The 15,573-nt window shown below is 35.3% G+C and overlaps 1 protein-coding gene across 5 annotated transcripts in view; it reads left to right on the top strand.

The window, feature by feature from the left end:
- Positions 1–10,815, top strand: part of MIOS (meiosis regulator for oocyte development) — a 38,036-nt gene extending 27,221 nt beyond the window's left edge. For all 5 annotated transcript variants that reach the window (XM_047752741.1, XM_047752740.1, XM_047752742.1 and 2 more), the window contains 4 exons: positions 1,263–1,415; positions 3,109–3,313; positions 9,667–9,796; positions 10,588–10,815. In XM_047752741.1, the coding sequence (XP_047608697.1) occupies positions 1,263–1,415; positions 3,109–3,313; positions 9,667–9,796; positions 10,588–10,684 (585 nt within the window). In that variant the 3' untranslated portion in view covers positions 10,685–10,815. The remainder of the gene's footprint in view (positions 1–1,262; positions 1,416–3,108; positions 3,314–9,666; positions 9,797–10,587) is intronic.
- The last annotated feature ends 4,758 nt before the right edge of the window (positions 10,816–15,573 follow it).

A 15,573-nucleotide genomic window follows, 5' to 3' on the forward strand; every position in this document is an offset into this window, starting at 1 on the left:
TCTGATGGAATGATTAAAGGTAGATTTTATTTGTTAGCTGTTATAGGTTTCTTCCCATTTTCCATAAGATGTATGCTTATTTCTCTCTATCATTTTACTTTCTCTGTGGCCCCAAAGAGGACTGGGAAAACTTGGCTTCAGATTAATGCCCATTGAATCAGTGGGGGTAAAGACTTCGCTATTTTCTTCATCATGTGAAGATAAGGATGATATCCTGAACAAAGCTAAAAGCATTCTATGAAAACCCAAAGCAAGCATAGGGGAAATATTTACTTTCACAGCTGCCAGGGAAAATATAGCTTTAGGGAGTTCTCGTTGTGGCTCAGCAGTAACAAAACCTGCTAGTATCCACAAGGATGGGGGTTCAATCCTTGGCCTTGCTTAGCAGGTTAAGGATCCAGTGTTGCTGCAAGCTGTGGCATAGGTCACAGACATAGCTGCATTGCTGTGATTGTGGCATAGGCCAGCAGCTGCAGCTCTGATTCATTCCCTAGCCTGGGAACTTCCATAGGCCGAAGGTGTGGCCCTAAAAAGACAAAAAAAGAAGGAAAACAAAATATAGCTTTAGGGAAAGTTTTAGTAGCAGGAAATTGAAGTTCTTAATGAGAAGGGATATAGAGTAAATTTAGGGGAAAGAAATTGTTGCTTTTCACTGTGGCCTAGAGGCAAAAGAACTAAATAGTTTGGTTTCAATTTTGGGGTTTTTTTCTTTTTTCTTTTTTTTAATTGTTAAGGTGATAAATTTATGTTTAATTGAGGGCTAGAGAGAGAATGGACAGGTTTAACTTTCATATAAATAGGTTTACAGAAATAGCATCTCAATTCATAATGCATTGCTAGATATGAAGGACCAGGCTCAGTATTATTTTAAATGTGATTAAGCAATTTTAGTGTGTATTTGAATGAAATAGTAAATGTATTTTGTGAACCTAGAGGTTTTGGTTGTTGGGACAAAGTGTATTCATGTCACTTGTTACTGCGTTCAACCAGGAAGGTGAATTGATTCCTCTTAGGTCTTTAAATTTAAATAAGATAAAATTAACTTCCCTAGCCAGTGCATACTCATGTCATTAGTAGAAATCAGCTTAAAGTAAATTAATGGAACGTCCATCATTTAATATGTCTATATCCTGATTAGGAGCCAGCTTTTGGCAAAAAGGAGGCCTATTTCTTCCCGAGTTACTCAGATTCATGTTACCTAGAATCTTCAGCCTTAACCAGGAATATTTAAAAAACTGAAATAATTCATGTTTTCTTTTTAGGGTTCTCCTTTAGATGTTCTTAAAGATGAAAGAGTTCAGTATTGGATTGAGAATTACAGAAATTTATTGGATGCCTGGAGGTTTTGGCACAAACGAGCTGAATTTGATATTCACAGGAGTAAGTTGGATCCCAGTTCTAAGCCTTTAGCACAGGTAAGTAAATTGTTTTGGAGAACGTCAAACTGTAACATGTACCTAATATCCCAGCCAAAAATTAGAAATGTTTACAGTGTGTTATATAGAATAATTTGAGAGTTCACTTTAATATGTTATTATTAATAAACTCATCTTTCGTTCATGTTGAATTCCCATTTATGTCTCTTTCCATCCCAGACTGCACTTTCGTTAATCTTGCTGGTTTTTTTCATCCTGCCACTTCCTAATAATCATCTCAGTGACTTGAGCTTTAGTCTGACACAGAGCAAAGCACAGCCAGCCTATAAGATCTTAGGCAAACCTAAATCAATCCTAGGGCTGTCTGCTCTCCCCTGTTTCCTAGCATGTTTCAAGCCCTTTTAGAATCTAAACTGTATGATCTTATAAATTCCACTTATGTATTGATTTTTTTCTGTACTGCTTATATGTAATAAGGCAGGAGTTGTTTCTTTAATAGTATATTCATATAAACCTATATGTTTAATTAAACACATGGAAATTTTTTTTCTTCTAGCAATAATTTAAAGACCATGAGATCAACAAACCACTGTGTGTGTGTATAAAACATAGATAAACACCAAGGATTTACTGTGTAACACAGGGAACATATTCAGTATCTTATAACAACATATAATGGAAAAGAATCTGAAAGAGAATATATATCTAACTGAATAACTTTACTGTATACCTAAAACTAACACAATATTATAAATCAGCTATAGTTCAATTAAAAAAAAAAGCATGAGATCAGTTATCATATAAAACACTTGACATGAGGTGGCTGTGTCTCAGTTCAGGCATTGAATAGCAGGTATATCCTCAATGTGAGCACTTGATGGTGCTATTTTCTTATTTTAGAAATTTGAAAAATTAGTGTTTATATTAAAACAACCTGAGTGTTAGTAGAATAGCATTATGTGATAAGGTTTGTTACTGATCTATATGATAAGTGTTTAAAAAGTAAAATGAACAATCTCTATTGCTATTATTTTAAAGTTTTAACTATTTACTATTACAGGATCCTTTAACTCCTTTTTATCTTAGGAAATGAGTGTTTTCTTAGTAAGAAAATTTTGTGCAGGAAACTATACCATTGAACTTTGTATTAAAAGTCATATTGGGATATTTTGTAATGTCCAGTGCGAACTCTAAAGTCCTTGTTTTTTCAAAAATGTTGGGAATCTGTGTTCCAAGTTTTTCTGCAGATGTCAGTGGTGTTAGGAATAATATAGCTAAACAAAAGTAATAGCGAAGAAGTACTCAAATAATGTAACTGCTAATTGGAAGTCTTAAATGAGAGCAAGTCAACTTAGCACATAAATTATTTTATAGAATTAAATTTTTTTTTTCTTTTTAGGGCCACACCTGCAGCATATGGAAGTTCCTGGGCTAGGGGTCGAATTGGAGCTGCAGCTGCAGGTTTATACCACAGCCACAGCAATGCAGGATCTGAGCCACATCTGTGACCTACACCACAGCTTGTGGCAATTACGGATCCTTAATCCACTGAGCAAGGCCAGTGATCAAACTCACATCCTCACAGACACTATATCAGGTTCTTAACCTGCTGAGCCACAATGGGAACTCCTAAAAAATTTTACAAGCAATTTGTTAGGATCAGTCTTTGATTATTTAAAATTTTTTTTTTAAGTTTCAATTATATTTATTCCTTCTTTCATTTGTTTTATAGGTGTTTGTGAGTTGCAATTTTTGTGGGAAGTCTATCTCCTATAGCTGTTCAACTGTGCCCCATCAGGGCAGAGGTTTTAGTCAGTATGGTGTCAGTGGATCACCAACGAAATCTAAAGTCACAAGTTGCCCTGGGTGTCGAAAACCCCTTCCTCGATGTGCACTTTGCCTCATTAATATGGGAACACCTGTTTCTAGTTGTCCTGGTATGTCATGTTTCTACAGTATACTTTTCTGTGCTGAAATTATTTCTCCATAATTGATTTAATGTTATAAATAAAAGACCCTCCAGCTTGAGTTCATATTATTTCTAAGAGCAAGCCACTTTGCTGGCTTGAAGGTTTTTATGTTCTCTATAATTTATAAAATCTACATTTAAAGTAAAATCTATATCCATGATATCTTAGGTAATCTCACAAATGCTAGCCAACTTAAAGTTTATAAGATGAGCTTAAATATTAAATAATCTTATACTATTTTCATATCACTTTTTCTAAGAGGAGCTCCCTCAAATTTTATGTTTAAAAGTCAGAATGGCCTCATTTAGTAACGAATACCTTGTATGCATAAAGAACTTTGGTAGTCTCAGAGCACTTTCACATTTTCTCTAATTTCTTCTTCAAAATCTACCTATGGCAGTACAGAAAGTGTTAACCTAGTGATCAGATACCTTTACTTCTGAGTTTTGGTGTTGCTTCTGCTACATTTGTCAGTTACTGTATAAATATGTGTATGTGTGTATTTAATCATGAGAGATAATAAGGAATATTGTATACTATTTAAAGTAAACATACAGAGAAGATTTTTGAGAATAATAGATAATTAAACGTAAGATACTTAGTGGCTAGAAATATTTTAGCTTTTATATAACTTGAAAATGATACTGTCACAAAAATTTTAATTAAAAACATTTGAATATCTGGGACACTGGTAAAAAAATAATTAAAAAAGAACCAGATATGGGAGTTCCCGTTGTGGCTTAGCAGAAACAAACCCCACTTAAAAAAACAAAAAAGAAAAGAAGCAAACCCAGCTGATATCTCTGAGGATGTGGGCTCCAGACCTGGCCTTGCTCAGTGAGTAAAGGATTCAGTATAACCATGAGCTGTGGTGTAAGTCGCAGATATGGATCAGATTTGGCGTTGCTGTCGCTGTGGTATTAGGCTGACAGTTGCAGCTCTGATTTGACCCCTAGCCTGGGAACTTCCATATGCCACACCTGCAGCCCTTAAAAAAAAAAAAGCGGATGTAGTATCAGAACTCCTCTTTTAGTTGTGACTCTGTGAATTGAGTCTGTGACACTGATGACAACAGTCTCTTTAGTAATCTTTCATATGAGGTGCTGGACTGGGAGATCCTTGTTAGTTATGAAATTTTGTATTTCCACTCTGCAGCTGGTTCTTGGGAGTGCTCTATTTTATTGTTTCATTAGTATCTATGAAAGAGATTTGCTGGTATCATTAAGTTATTTTTTTTAAACATATGCTGTGTGTAATATTTTCAAATGCACATGTTAGTTTTGATTTAAATTTTAATTGAAGATGTTTTTATTTTCTATATTGCATGTTGATCACTTTTTTATGGCCTCAATACTAATAAATAGGAAATAACAATTTGGAATAAAAATCTGTACAGTGAAAGAAGAAGGAGGCAAAATATAGTATAAGTAAGTTCTTTGTGATCTGAGATACATGGAATTAGTTCAATTTAATTATTTATTTGGCTCCACTCATGCCACATGGAAGTTCGGAAGCCAGGGATTGAACCCATGCCACAGCAATGACCTGTGCCACAGCACTGACCATGCCAGATCCTTAACTGCTAGGCCACTACGGAATTCCAGAAATAGTTCAATTTAATGCATCTTTTGGACCATAAACCTCAGAAAACTGTAATGGCCAGAGTGCGCTTACTTTTTGCTAGATAATAGTTTTTCAGTTTTTTTCTATTTTTGAAATGGGTGAGAAAAGATAAAAGCAATTTTCTAGAATTTGAAGAAAATTAAATCATAAAACATTTTAAGTTTTATGTTATGGAGACTATTAATTTAATGAATATTCAACACCCAGGATATCATATCCTAGCATTTTCTCATATTTGCTTCAAAGAATTTTTTCTAAATTTGCTTCAGTAATAATTCCTTAAATTGATTTGAGTACTTGTTTAAGGCACTAAGTTAAGGCTGACGTGCCAGACGTCCTCATGGAACTCATGGTATACGATGAGCATGGATACCTAACATAAAATGAGATGTTATATTTTCTAGAAAATAGGTACTAGTCCAGAATCTCTTATTTACCATTCCAAAATCTCTTAAAGATCTGAAAAGCCAAAGTTTTGGTTGGCTTTTTTGTTTTTAATGAATTTACCATAATCTTATTTGGTAAAAAATAGCTGTTCAGAATTGACATGAGGTTATTGAAATCTTTATTTCTCTTATTTGTGAACATTCACATGCTTCCCTGCAGAAACACTAATATGTTAATTACAGGATGCTGTTCAGACTTTTCCTGGAGGTGTTATATAATATTTGTTCATTATTTTTCCGGAACCCCAAAATATTCCAAATTCTGAAACATATTTAGCTCGGTGAGGTAAATGAGATAATTTAAGAAGACAGTATTGTGAATTTTGAAAGAGGGTAACATACCTTTTCTCTGAATAATGTCTGGGAAACTTCAAAAAGAAGAGGCCATTTTAAGCTGGTCCTTTAAAGTTTGGTAGATTTAAATATGTGAACATTTTAGAGAAGCCTGTCAGGTTGTAGAAAAAGAGTAAAAAGCATGAACTAGGGTAAAAAGTTAGTGAAAATGATAAATATAGAGAGGGTATGGGAACTACCAAATGCATTGATGTGACGTGGCCTAGGAAATAGACTCATAGGAAACAGTGTAGGAACATTAGGGGAGCCTGTATATGATCTTTAAAGGCCATTACTGAGCCAATTACAAAATAATTAACTTTCCTATTTCTTTTTTTTTTTTTTTTTTTGGTAAAATCAGAAGAATCTGAGTTCCAAAATAAAATAGGACCTAATAGAAATCAAATGCTGGCTCATGGCAGTTTAAAGATACAGGTGTATAAACCCCTGTGGTGCTTTACCTCCCTCCATCCATCATGTTTTATGATCCAAATAGCCAGGAATTTCATAAGCTTATTTAACTGAGGGTTGCGAATTTTTACATTCCCTTGTACTTTGAAGCTTGAAGTCTACTGAAATTGTCACATTGAGTTTATAATTACAAATGTTTATAATGTTTATAACTTGCAAACAGTAATATTTAACATTAAAAATTATAAACATTATTTATTTAACAGTGTATATTTAGTACCTATTGGTCTAAGCGCTGAAACAGTGAACAAAACAAAAATCTCTGCCCTTATAGAGCTTAACTTTTAGATGTGATAAATTTTTTAGAATTGGATTATATAGTAGTTTTTCACCCTTTTATTATTATTACTTAGTTCCTATGTGAAACTCTGGTTAACCTCAACTATTCTGTAGCATTTATCTTCATAATTCACTATAAATCTTTTGAACTTAAAAGGTGTTTGATTTTATTTTTATTTATTTATTTATTTATTTTTGTCTTTTTAGGGCCCCATCTGCGCTATAATGGAGGTTCCCAGGCTAAGGGTATAATTGGAGCTGTAGCCGCAGGCCTACACCACAGCCACAGCAACACGGAATTGGAGCCTTATCCTTGACCTACACACAGCTCACAGCAACGCCAGATCCTTTAACCCACTGATCGAGGCCAGGGATGGGACCCACAACTTCATGGTCCCTAGTCAGATTTGTTTCTGCTGTGCCACAACGGGAACTCCAAAAGATATTTGATTTTAAAAATCCTTTGCACATGGCAGTGAGGTAGACCTGTTATTTTCAGCTTCATCAGAAACGTAAGGATTAATGTGTTCTGGATTCAGTCGGTTTTATCCTTGTATTAGAAGTTACAAAAACAAACAAAAAGTTACAAAAACATAGTGAAAATTCCTAATGAAAACTATACACAAAGGTATAAAATACCCTATCTTTTAAAGGTATTTTCTTTTGTTCTTCCTTCTTTTCTTCCCTTTCATTGTTAATTGTTTTTATTAAGCCTTTAGGAAGAATTTCAGTGTACTTATATCTTAAATATTTGAACCACCTTCATATCCTTTCATCATCATACCATTAGCAAAAAACATGGGTATTTAAAAAGTTATTTGCAAGACTATCCCAGTGGTCATTAAAGTATGACTAGTAATGGCCCAGTTGAAATTTTGAATGTAGCATTATATCTTAATAGGTACAATATTGCTTAACTACATTTTCTATTCTTTAATTGTATATGATCTTAAAATATTTTAATTTGGTTTGTTTTAAAACAAAATAAAACATATTAAGGTGGGCAAAATTTTTTTTTTTTTGTCTTTTTGCAGGGCCATACTCGCGGCATATGGAGGTTCCCAGGCTAGGGGTCTAATTGGAGCTGTGGCCGCTGGCCTATGCTAGAGCCACAGCAATGCTAGATCCAAGCCACATCTGTGACCTACACCACTGCTCACAGCAACACCGGATCCTTAACCCAATGAGGCCAGGGATCGAACCCGCAACCTCATGGTTCCTAGTTGGATTCGTTAACCACTGAGCCAGGACGGGAACTCCTTTTTTTCTGGAAAAATTAATAGAATGAGCATCTTTCGGAGTTCCCGTCGTGGCTCAGTGGTTAACGAATCCGACTAGGAACCATGAGGTTGTGGGTTCAGTCCCTGCCCTTGTTCAGTGGGTTAACGATCCGGCGTTGCCGTGAGCTGTGGTGCAGGTTGCAGACGCGGCTCGGATCCCGCGTTGCTGTGGCTCTGGCGTAGGCCAGTGGCTACAGCTCCGATTCGACCCCTAGCCTGGGAACCTCCATATGCCGTGGGAGCGGCCCAAGAAATAGCTAAAAAAGACCGAAAAAAAAAAAAAAGAAAAAGAAAAGAATGAGCATCTTTCAATCACAAGAAATTACAGAAGTGTGTGTGTGTGTGTAGTTGTACATGTAAAAATATACATGTGTAATAACATTTCAATTTTTTGTGAGCTCTAACGCAGATGTGTAGGAATGTATACATTATATACTGTGTTAACTCAAACATCAGTGAGTTCCTACCCTCCTTAAGATGACATTGTCCAAACCAGTGCCCTGCCCTGTACCACATTTTTGGGCTTCTCGTCAAGGGTCACCACTGTCCTAGATTGTGTATTGGTCCCTTGCCTGTCTATATAGTTTTATCACATGTTTACTTTTGTCTGTATTTTAAATTCTGTATAAAGGAATCATTTGGCATATATACTTTTGACTTGCTCTTTTGCTCAACATTGGAGTTGGGGTTTGGGGTTTTTTTTTAGTTTCAGTTATGCTGACGAGGGAGTTTCTGTCGTGGCTCAACGGAAAACGAGTCTGACTCGTATCCATGGGGATGCAGGTTCAATCCCTGGCCTGGCTCAGTGGGTTAAGGATCCGGTGTTTCTGTGAGCCACAGTGTAGTTCGCAGATGTGGCTTGGGTCTGGCGTTGCTGTGGCTGTGGTGTAGGCCAGCGGCTACAGCTCCGATTTGACCCCTAGTCTGGGAACCTCCATATGCTGCGGGTGGGGTCCTAAAGACAAAAAAAAAAAAAAATTATGCTGATTAATGTAACTGTTTATTCATTTTTTTACTGCTGTTTAGTATTCTATTTATGATTATAGCACAAGTTTTTCTATTCCACTATTGATAGACACTTGATTGTTTCCAAATTTTTACTAATATGAGCAGTGATGCTATGAGCATGAACATTCCTGTGTATGTCTCATTTAAAGATGTGCCAGAGTTTCTCTAGAACATTTTCCTAGAAATAGAATTGCTAAATCATTCTGTTTGCTAATGTTAGTTGGGATTTTATGTCTATTTGGGAGGGAGACTGGCCTATAATCTTCTTTCTCTTATTATCTTTGATTTTGATAGCAAAGTTATACATACCTTCCTCATGAAGTACACTGGGGAATTTCCTCTCTTTTCCTACTCTTTGGAAACGTTTGTATAGATGAAAATGACCTGTTCCTTCAGTGTTTGGTAGAACTCACCTGTAAACTAGGCTTGTTTTTTTTTTTCTTTATGGGAAAATTTTAAACTACGAATTGCTTTTTCTAAAGCACTTAATTCACATTGCTTCTTAGTAGACTTGATCATTTCTATTTTTCCATTTTTTAATAGCTGTTAAAAATGTAAAGATGGATTCTCTAGTGGCTCAGCACGTTGAGGATCTGTTGTCACTATTGTAGCTTAGGTCACTGCTGTGGCATGGGTTCAGTCTCTGACCTGGGACCTTCCACCTGCCCTGGGTGTGGCCAAAAAAAAAAAAAAGAAAAAAAAGAAAAAAAATCTAAGGAAACTATTTGGTATTTTTTTTAATCTAAGCCAGATTTTGCATTAAAATTGCCACTTCAATACAATGTGTGGTTTGTATTTTGACATTACTTTTAGAAATACCTTTTATGAAACTTTGAATAAAGTATTATAGTTAACAAAAATCATTGTGTTTAACCCATAGGAGGATCCAAATCCGATGAAAAAGTAGACTTGAGCAAGGACAAAAAATTAGCTCAATTTAACAACTGGTTTACGTGGTGTCACAATTGCAGGCACGGTGGGCATGCTGGACATATGCTTAGTTGGTTCAGGTAATCAGCGCATTCCTTCTTTGATAGGCATGGAGTTAGAGAAGGTCAGGCAGTTGGCCTCTTAAATAGATCAGGTTTATACAGCAAAGGATGCATTTCTTTTTACCGCTACTTAAGTTAATAAAGGGAGTGTGAACATTTCTACCATTAGCCTATGTAATCTTAAACTATAAAATTAATACTTGTATAAGAAATAGTTTAAATATTATATATGGGTTAAATGTTTGAAAAGCATTAAACTTTTTGAGGGAGAGTGAATATACTTACCTTTTTTTTCACAACTCACTGAATATCCTGTCGTATATAATATGTAACTGATTTGAATGATAGAGTACATATCAAGCTCCTATATTAGCAATATTCTAAATAAGCTTGTTATGTAATAACTAAGCACCTCATACAGTGGAGACTCAAAACCACATTTGACTTTGAGTGGTATCAGTGTCTGTGTACTCCTCATTGCTGTCACTTTTATACCCAGTTTGTCGCATTGGCTTTAATTTAAACTCTCAGCATATTTCTTTCACCTTCATAACTGTAAATGAGATACCTTATTATATATTTAGAAAGTAAAGCTGTTCATTTTGCAGTAACTTCTTCCCATGTTCAGCTTGGCAGTCATTTCTGATGTCATGCTTTTAAATGTTTTTTGTCTTTGGGTTTTAATTCCTGTATTTTCCAGATGCCATTTTGAAAAATCGCATTATAGCTATATTGAGGTATATAGATAAATGTAAGTATGTATGCAAGTATAATTTAGAGTTTTAACTGTTACTTAACCTCTTTTTCAGGGATCATGCTGAGTGTCCTGTCTCTGCCTGCACATGTAAATGTATGCAGCTGGATACAACAGGGAATCTGGTACCTGCAGAGACTGTCCAGCCATAAAATGTTATCACCTAAAAAACCTTCAAGTGTGGAACTTTCTAATAGATGTCCTTCATAGCTCAGAAACATACCTCAGAACAAGTCACTCATGACTTTCCTGTAATGGGAAAATAAATCATTCTATCAAATCAGCAATTTGATGTTTGAGTGATTTTGATGTACTTTACAGAGACAAATGCTACTAAAATGAACATCAGAGTGTGAGCATGAGTTTTGTTCAATAGGTTGAAAAAATTCATTTTGGAGAGAACTTTGTAGCATTTCATTGAAATTATGAAAACTGTGTAAGCAGAATAACCAAGAATAGACCTTAAACCCATACTTTTTATGTTGAAATTTGATTTTTCAGCAAAATCTGTACACTTTTAAATCGAATATGACCATTGATTTATATAATAGTTTAAGCTCACCCATGCTTAAATTCTTTTCAGATGAATTTAAAATTGTGGATTTTTATTTTTACTTTTAGAATTAGGGAGCACCCTACCCTACACTGGAGACTTATTTATCAAGGTATGATTGATAAATATATTTTTGTAGAGTCTTTTCCTTCATACACTTTTTTTTTTTTTTTTTGCTATTTCTTGGGCCGCTCCCATGGCATATGGAGGTTCCCAGGCTAGGGGTTGAATCGGAGCTGCAGCCACCGGCCTACGCCAGAGCCACAGCTACGCTGGATCCGAGCCGCGTCCGCAACCTACACCACAGCTCACGGCAACGCTGGATCCTTAACCCACTGAGCAAGGGCAGGGACCGAACCCGCAACCTCATGGTTCCTAGTCGGATTTGTTAACCACTGCGCCACCACGGGAACTCCCCTTCATACACTTTTAAGATAAATCTTTTGGTACAAAATATTATTGTCTTCCTAAGACCAGTCAAAATTGAAAATGTCTTCTTTTTCTCTTCTGAAGAGAAAAATATGCATCATTTCAAGGGAACATATAAAATTTTACATTTACCCCTTTATAATATCCTGGTTTGTCTTCAGAGATTTCTCCCTATTAATTCATCATCTTGTGTTCATCATCTAGGAGCTTTTTACTGAATACAAAGTCTATACAAGATTGTATTTGACCAACCATTCAACATAATCTTGTCAGTATGTCCTTCTGTCATATTGCCTCCTGTTTTTTCTAAGGTAGACTGGAGATGTTGGGAAAAACAAGGTTACTTTGGAGACAATTTTACACTGAATATCAAGTTGCTAAAATTAAGTATTTTGGGGCCAGTTCAGGAGCTATATTTTTAAATTTTATTTTTTCCCTTTTCACAGTAGATAGTTGGACGAGAAATACAAAGGATTTATACCATCATCTGATGTATGCAGGGGACGGAACTGAATTTCCTAGTTGAAGTTGCATATATAGAAAAATAAAATGTAAGCCTAAAACTTAGTTATTTTAATAGATTTTCAAGAAATCTAAACTGAAGAATTTTAGGAGCTTTCATGTTAGCAGTTTTACCTGGTGAAACTAAATTGTATTAGATTAATTTGAGATCTGACCTATGTACTGAACAGAAGTAGATAAAATTTTTTACCTTGAGATCTGTTACAAAAGGCCCTTTTCTTTCTTTCTTTCTTTCTTTCTTTCTTTCTTTCTTTCTTTCTTTCTTCCTTCCTTCCTTCCTTCCTTCCTTCCTTCCTTCCTTCCTTCCTTCCTTCCTTCCTTCCTTCCTTTCTTTCTTTCTTTCTTTCTTTCATGTCTTTTTAGGTCCCCACTAGCAGCATATGGAAGTTCCCAGGCAAGGGGTCAAATGGGAGCTATAGCTGTTGGCTGACGTGGCAGCGTCAGATCTTTAACCCACCAAGCGAGGCCAGGGATGGAACCCACGTTCTTCTTATGGGTACTAGTCGGGTTCGTTACCGCTGAGCCATGATGGGAGCTCCAGTGATGATGGTCTTTTATTTAAATGAAAGAACTGGGTTATGTATAATTTTTTCTTTAAACAAAGATTGTTATTAAGGGGACTTTTTCCAGTCTTCTTTTAAGTAAATCTTCCTGATTTCATTTTACTGAAACATAACATTTACCTTTAAAATTGCTTTAATTGAAATGTTTCTTTCAAATTTACTGTGTCCAAAATATGAAAAGTCAGCCTTAAGTACTGTCAAACTGCCATACACTTTTTCATTTCTCCTTAGCTAAAGTAAATTTTTTAAATTTACATTTAGAATAGGGTTATATGTAAATATTTATAATTTTGGGAAGTACAATACAAGACAAAGTCTATTATATAAATAATCTTGTTTGTAATCATATGGGGTGACTTTTTAAGAAGAATTTTTTATGTCTGTATGTCAACCTCCTAATATTTTCTTTGAAGCTCAGATATTCATATAAGATGTCTGCTGTATTTATTTTGCATTTTGTTTGTGGACTATGAAAATAGATTTTTTTTTTCATTTTTATTACTAGGTTACTAGTATTTGGGGTTATAAACTCAACAAGGTATTTTACCTGAACATATTCAATAGAAGTGTGTTTGATAAAAGGTGTTTTTATTACTTTTTTAAAGAATTGAATAAATTTGGATTGAAGTCAGCATGTCTAATCTAGAAATTATCTATGACCACTCTATAAATAACCCAATAAAGAAAGTAATATTAGTACTGATTTTGATGGAAAAATGTGATACTTAAAGACACTTTAAAGGCTCTGTTTTTCAGTTTTCCAAAGTGGTTATTACTCTTTAAAATAGCATATTTAAAAAGTAGCTTTCCATTGTCAGTGCACATGTTAAATATTAGAGTTAGAAATAGTACTGCCTTTAATTGCATGGCTGAATGTAATTTCATTCACTTATTCAAAGTAGTGGCTTTGAAAATTAAATTATATTCCAGCCCTATTATCTTGGCCAAGTGCCTTGACCTTTTTGAGCTTCAGTTTCCTAACATATTAAAAGGTTCAGAAATTCCTACCTCATAAGGTGATTGGGAGTGTGATATTATGAAATAAACATAAGGTGCTATATCCCTGTCATATAGTGCTCTATGAAAGATAGTACTTAACAGTCTATTGGTTATTCATGTGTCAGTACCTTTTAATTGAATGTGGTATAATTTGAACAAAGGAACTACATTTGTCTCAGGAGTAAAAATTTCCTGAAAAAGCTTGTTTTTCTAAATCTGGATAAATTATGACATTTTCTTTTGAGATAGAATTTAGCTGTTTTTGTTTATCTTGTCTTCAGAGTATTACTTTTTGCTGTGTGAGGAAGTTCTCTGAATGATCACCTAGGATTATGTGATGTAAGAGTGATATAAGGAATGAAAATTAAAATTTTGGTGAATCTGGACAGTCAGCTAATAACTCTTAAAAACTTGAGGTTTTTCATATCTACCTGAAACCTTAAACCCTGGTCTTCATGGAGAAAATATCCAGTATTAACCTCAATAAAATCTTTACTTTCCTGCCATTCTATTACACTTGATGTTCATTTAAGTTAAAATGTTGAGGTGGTGGTATTAGTAAAAAGGAAGTACATTATGAGGTTTGTTTTCCCTTGAGTTTGTTGTAATGAAAACAATTGGGCACTAAGTAGTTGTACATGTCTAACATCTGCTCAGATGGAGGCATCAGAAGGGTGGGGGGCCTGTTAGGTTTTAGCTCAGCATCCTCATTTTGAGTGCTTCTGCCCCACATGGCCACTGCAGAGGTGGGGCCAGCCCAGCAGCCACTCTCCATCCACTGCTCTAATTGCCATTGCATCATCTGCCTGTTTTTCCCTCTTGCCTGAATATTTTGCAAGTTACTGTGCTTATTATAAAAAGTGCTTTATGAAAATATTAATCTTTTTAAAATATGAATTTTTCTACAGTATAGAAATGGAAGGAAATTTTCTCCAATGTTTTTAAGACCTAGCATAATCCAAGTATCAACATCAACTGCCAAAACAACTGATTTCTTTCTTTTTTTTTAATGGCCACACCTGTGGCATACCCAGGCTAAGGGTTAAATAGAAACTGCAGCTGTCCACCTATGCCACAGCCATAACAACAGCGGATCTCAGCTGCATCTGTGACCTACACCATAGCTTGCAGCAATGGTAGATCCTTAACCCGCTGAGCGAGGCCAGGTATCGAACTCACGTCCTAACAGACACTATATTGGGTTTTTAACCCACTGAGCCACACCACGATGGAGACTATGAGTACTGCTTTCACTTAGGAATATACAAGGTAAATTCATTAGTAAAATGAATATTAAGTCCAATAGTTTATTACTGAGAATGATAGTTACAGTTGGTGCTTACTATGTGCTGGGTACTGTGTGTATTATCCTGTTCAATCCTCACAGTAGTCTTGTGAGTCAGGTTCACTATTGCAGTTCCCATTCTATACATTAGGCAATTAAGGGGTAGGGACTTTGGGTCACTTGTCCTGGATTATATAGCTATTAAATAGCGTCAAGATTAAACTCCATGGAGTTCTCATTGTGGCACAGAGGAAACAAATCTGACTAGTATCCATGAGGATGCGGGTTCAATCCCTGGCCTTGCTTAGTGGGTTGGAATCTGGCATTGCCATGAGCTGTGGTGTGGGTCACAGATGTGGCCCAGGTCCCATGTTGCTGTGGCTGTGGTGTAGGCCGGCACCTGTAGCTCCGATTCAACTGCTAGCCTGGGAACTTCTATATGCCACAAGGGGCAGCCCTAAAAAGCTAAAAAAAAAAGAAAAAAATTAAGACTCTAGTAGTCTAGCTTCTTAGTCTGCACTTTTAGTTACTGTTTTATACTGCTTTGTGCTACTTGATGGGCTGTATATAAACAATAATCCAGTATGACAAAGGAGGGTTATTATATTTAGTACTAATATACCAAAAGAGAAAAACGATGTCAATGTTTCTTTAGATATAAAAGGCACGTGATAAAATCTAAAATTTGTT

Source organism: Phacochoerus africanus, chromosome 11 (assembly GCF_016906955.1).
Source record: "Phacochoerus africanus isolate WHEZ1 chromosome 11, ROS_Pafr_v1, whole genome shotgun sequence".
Lineage (NCBI taxonomy): Eukaryota > Metazoa > Chordata > Mammalia > Artiodactyla > Suidae > Phacochoerus > Phacochoerus africanus.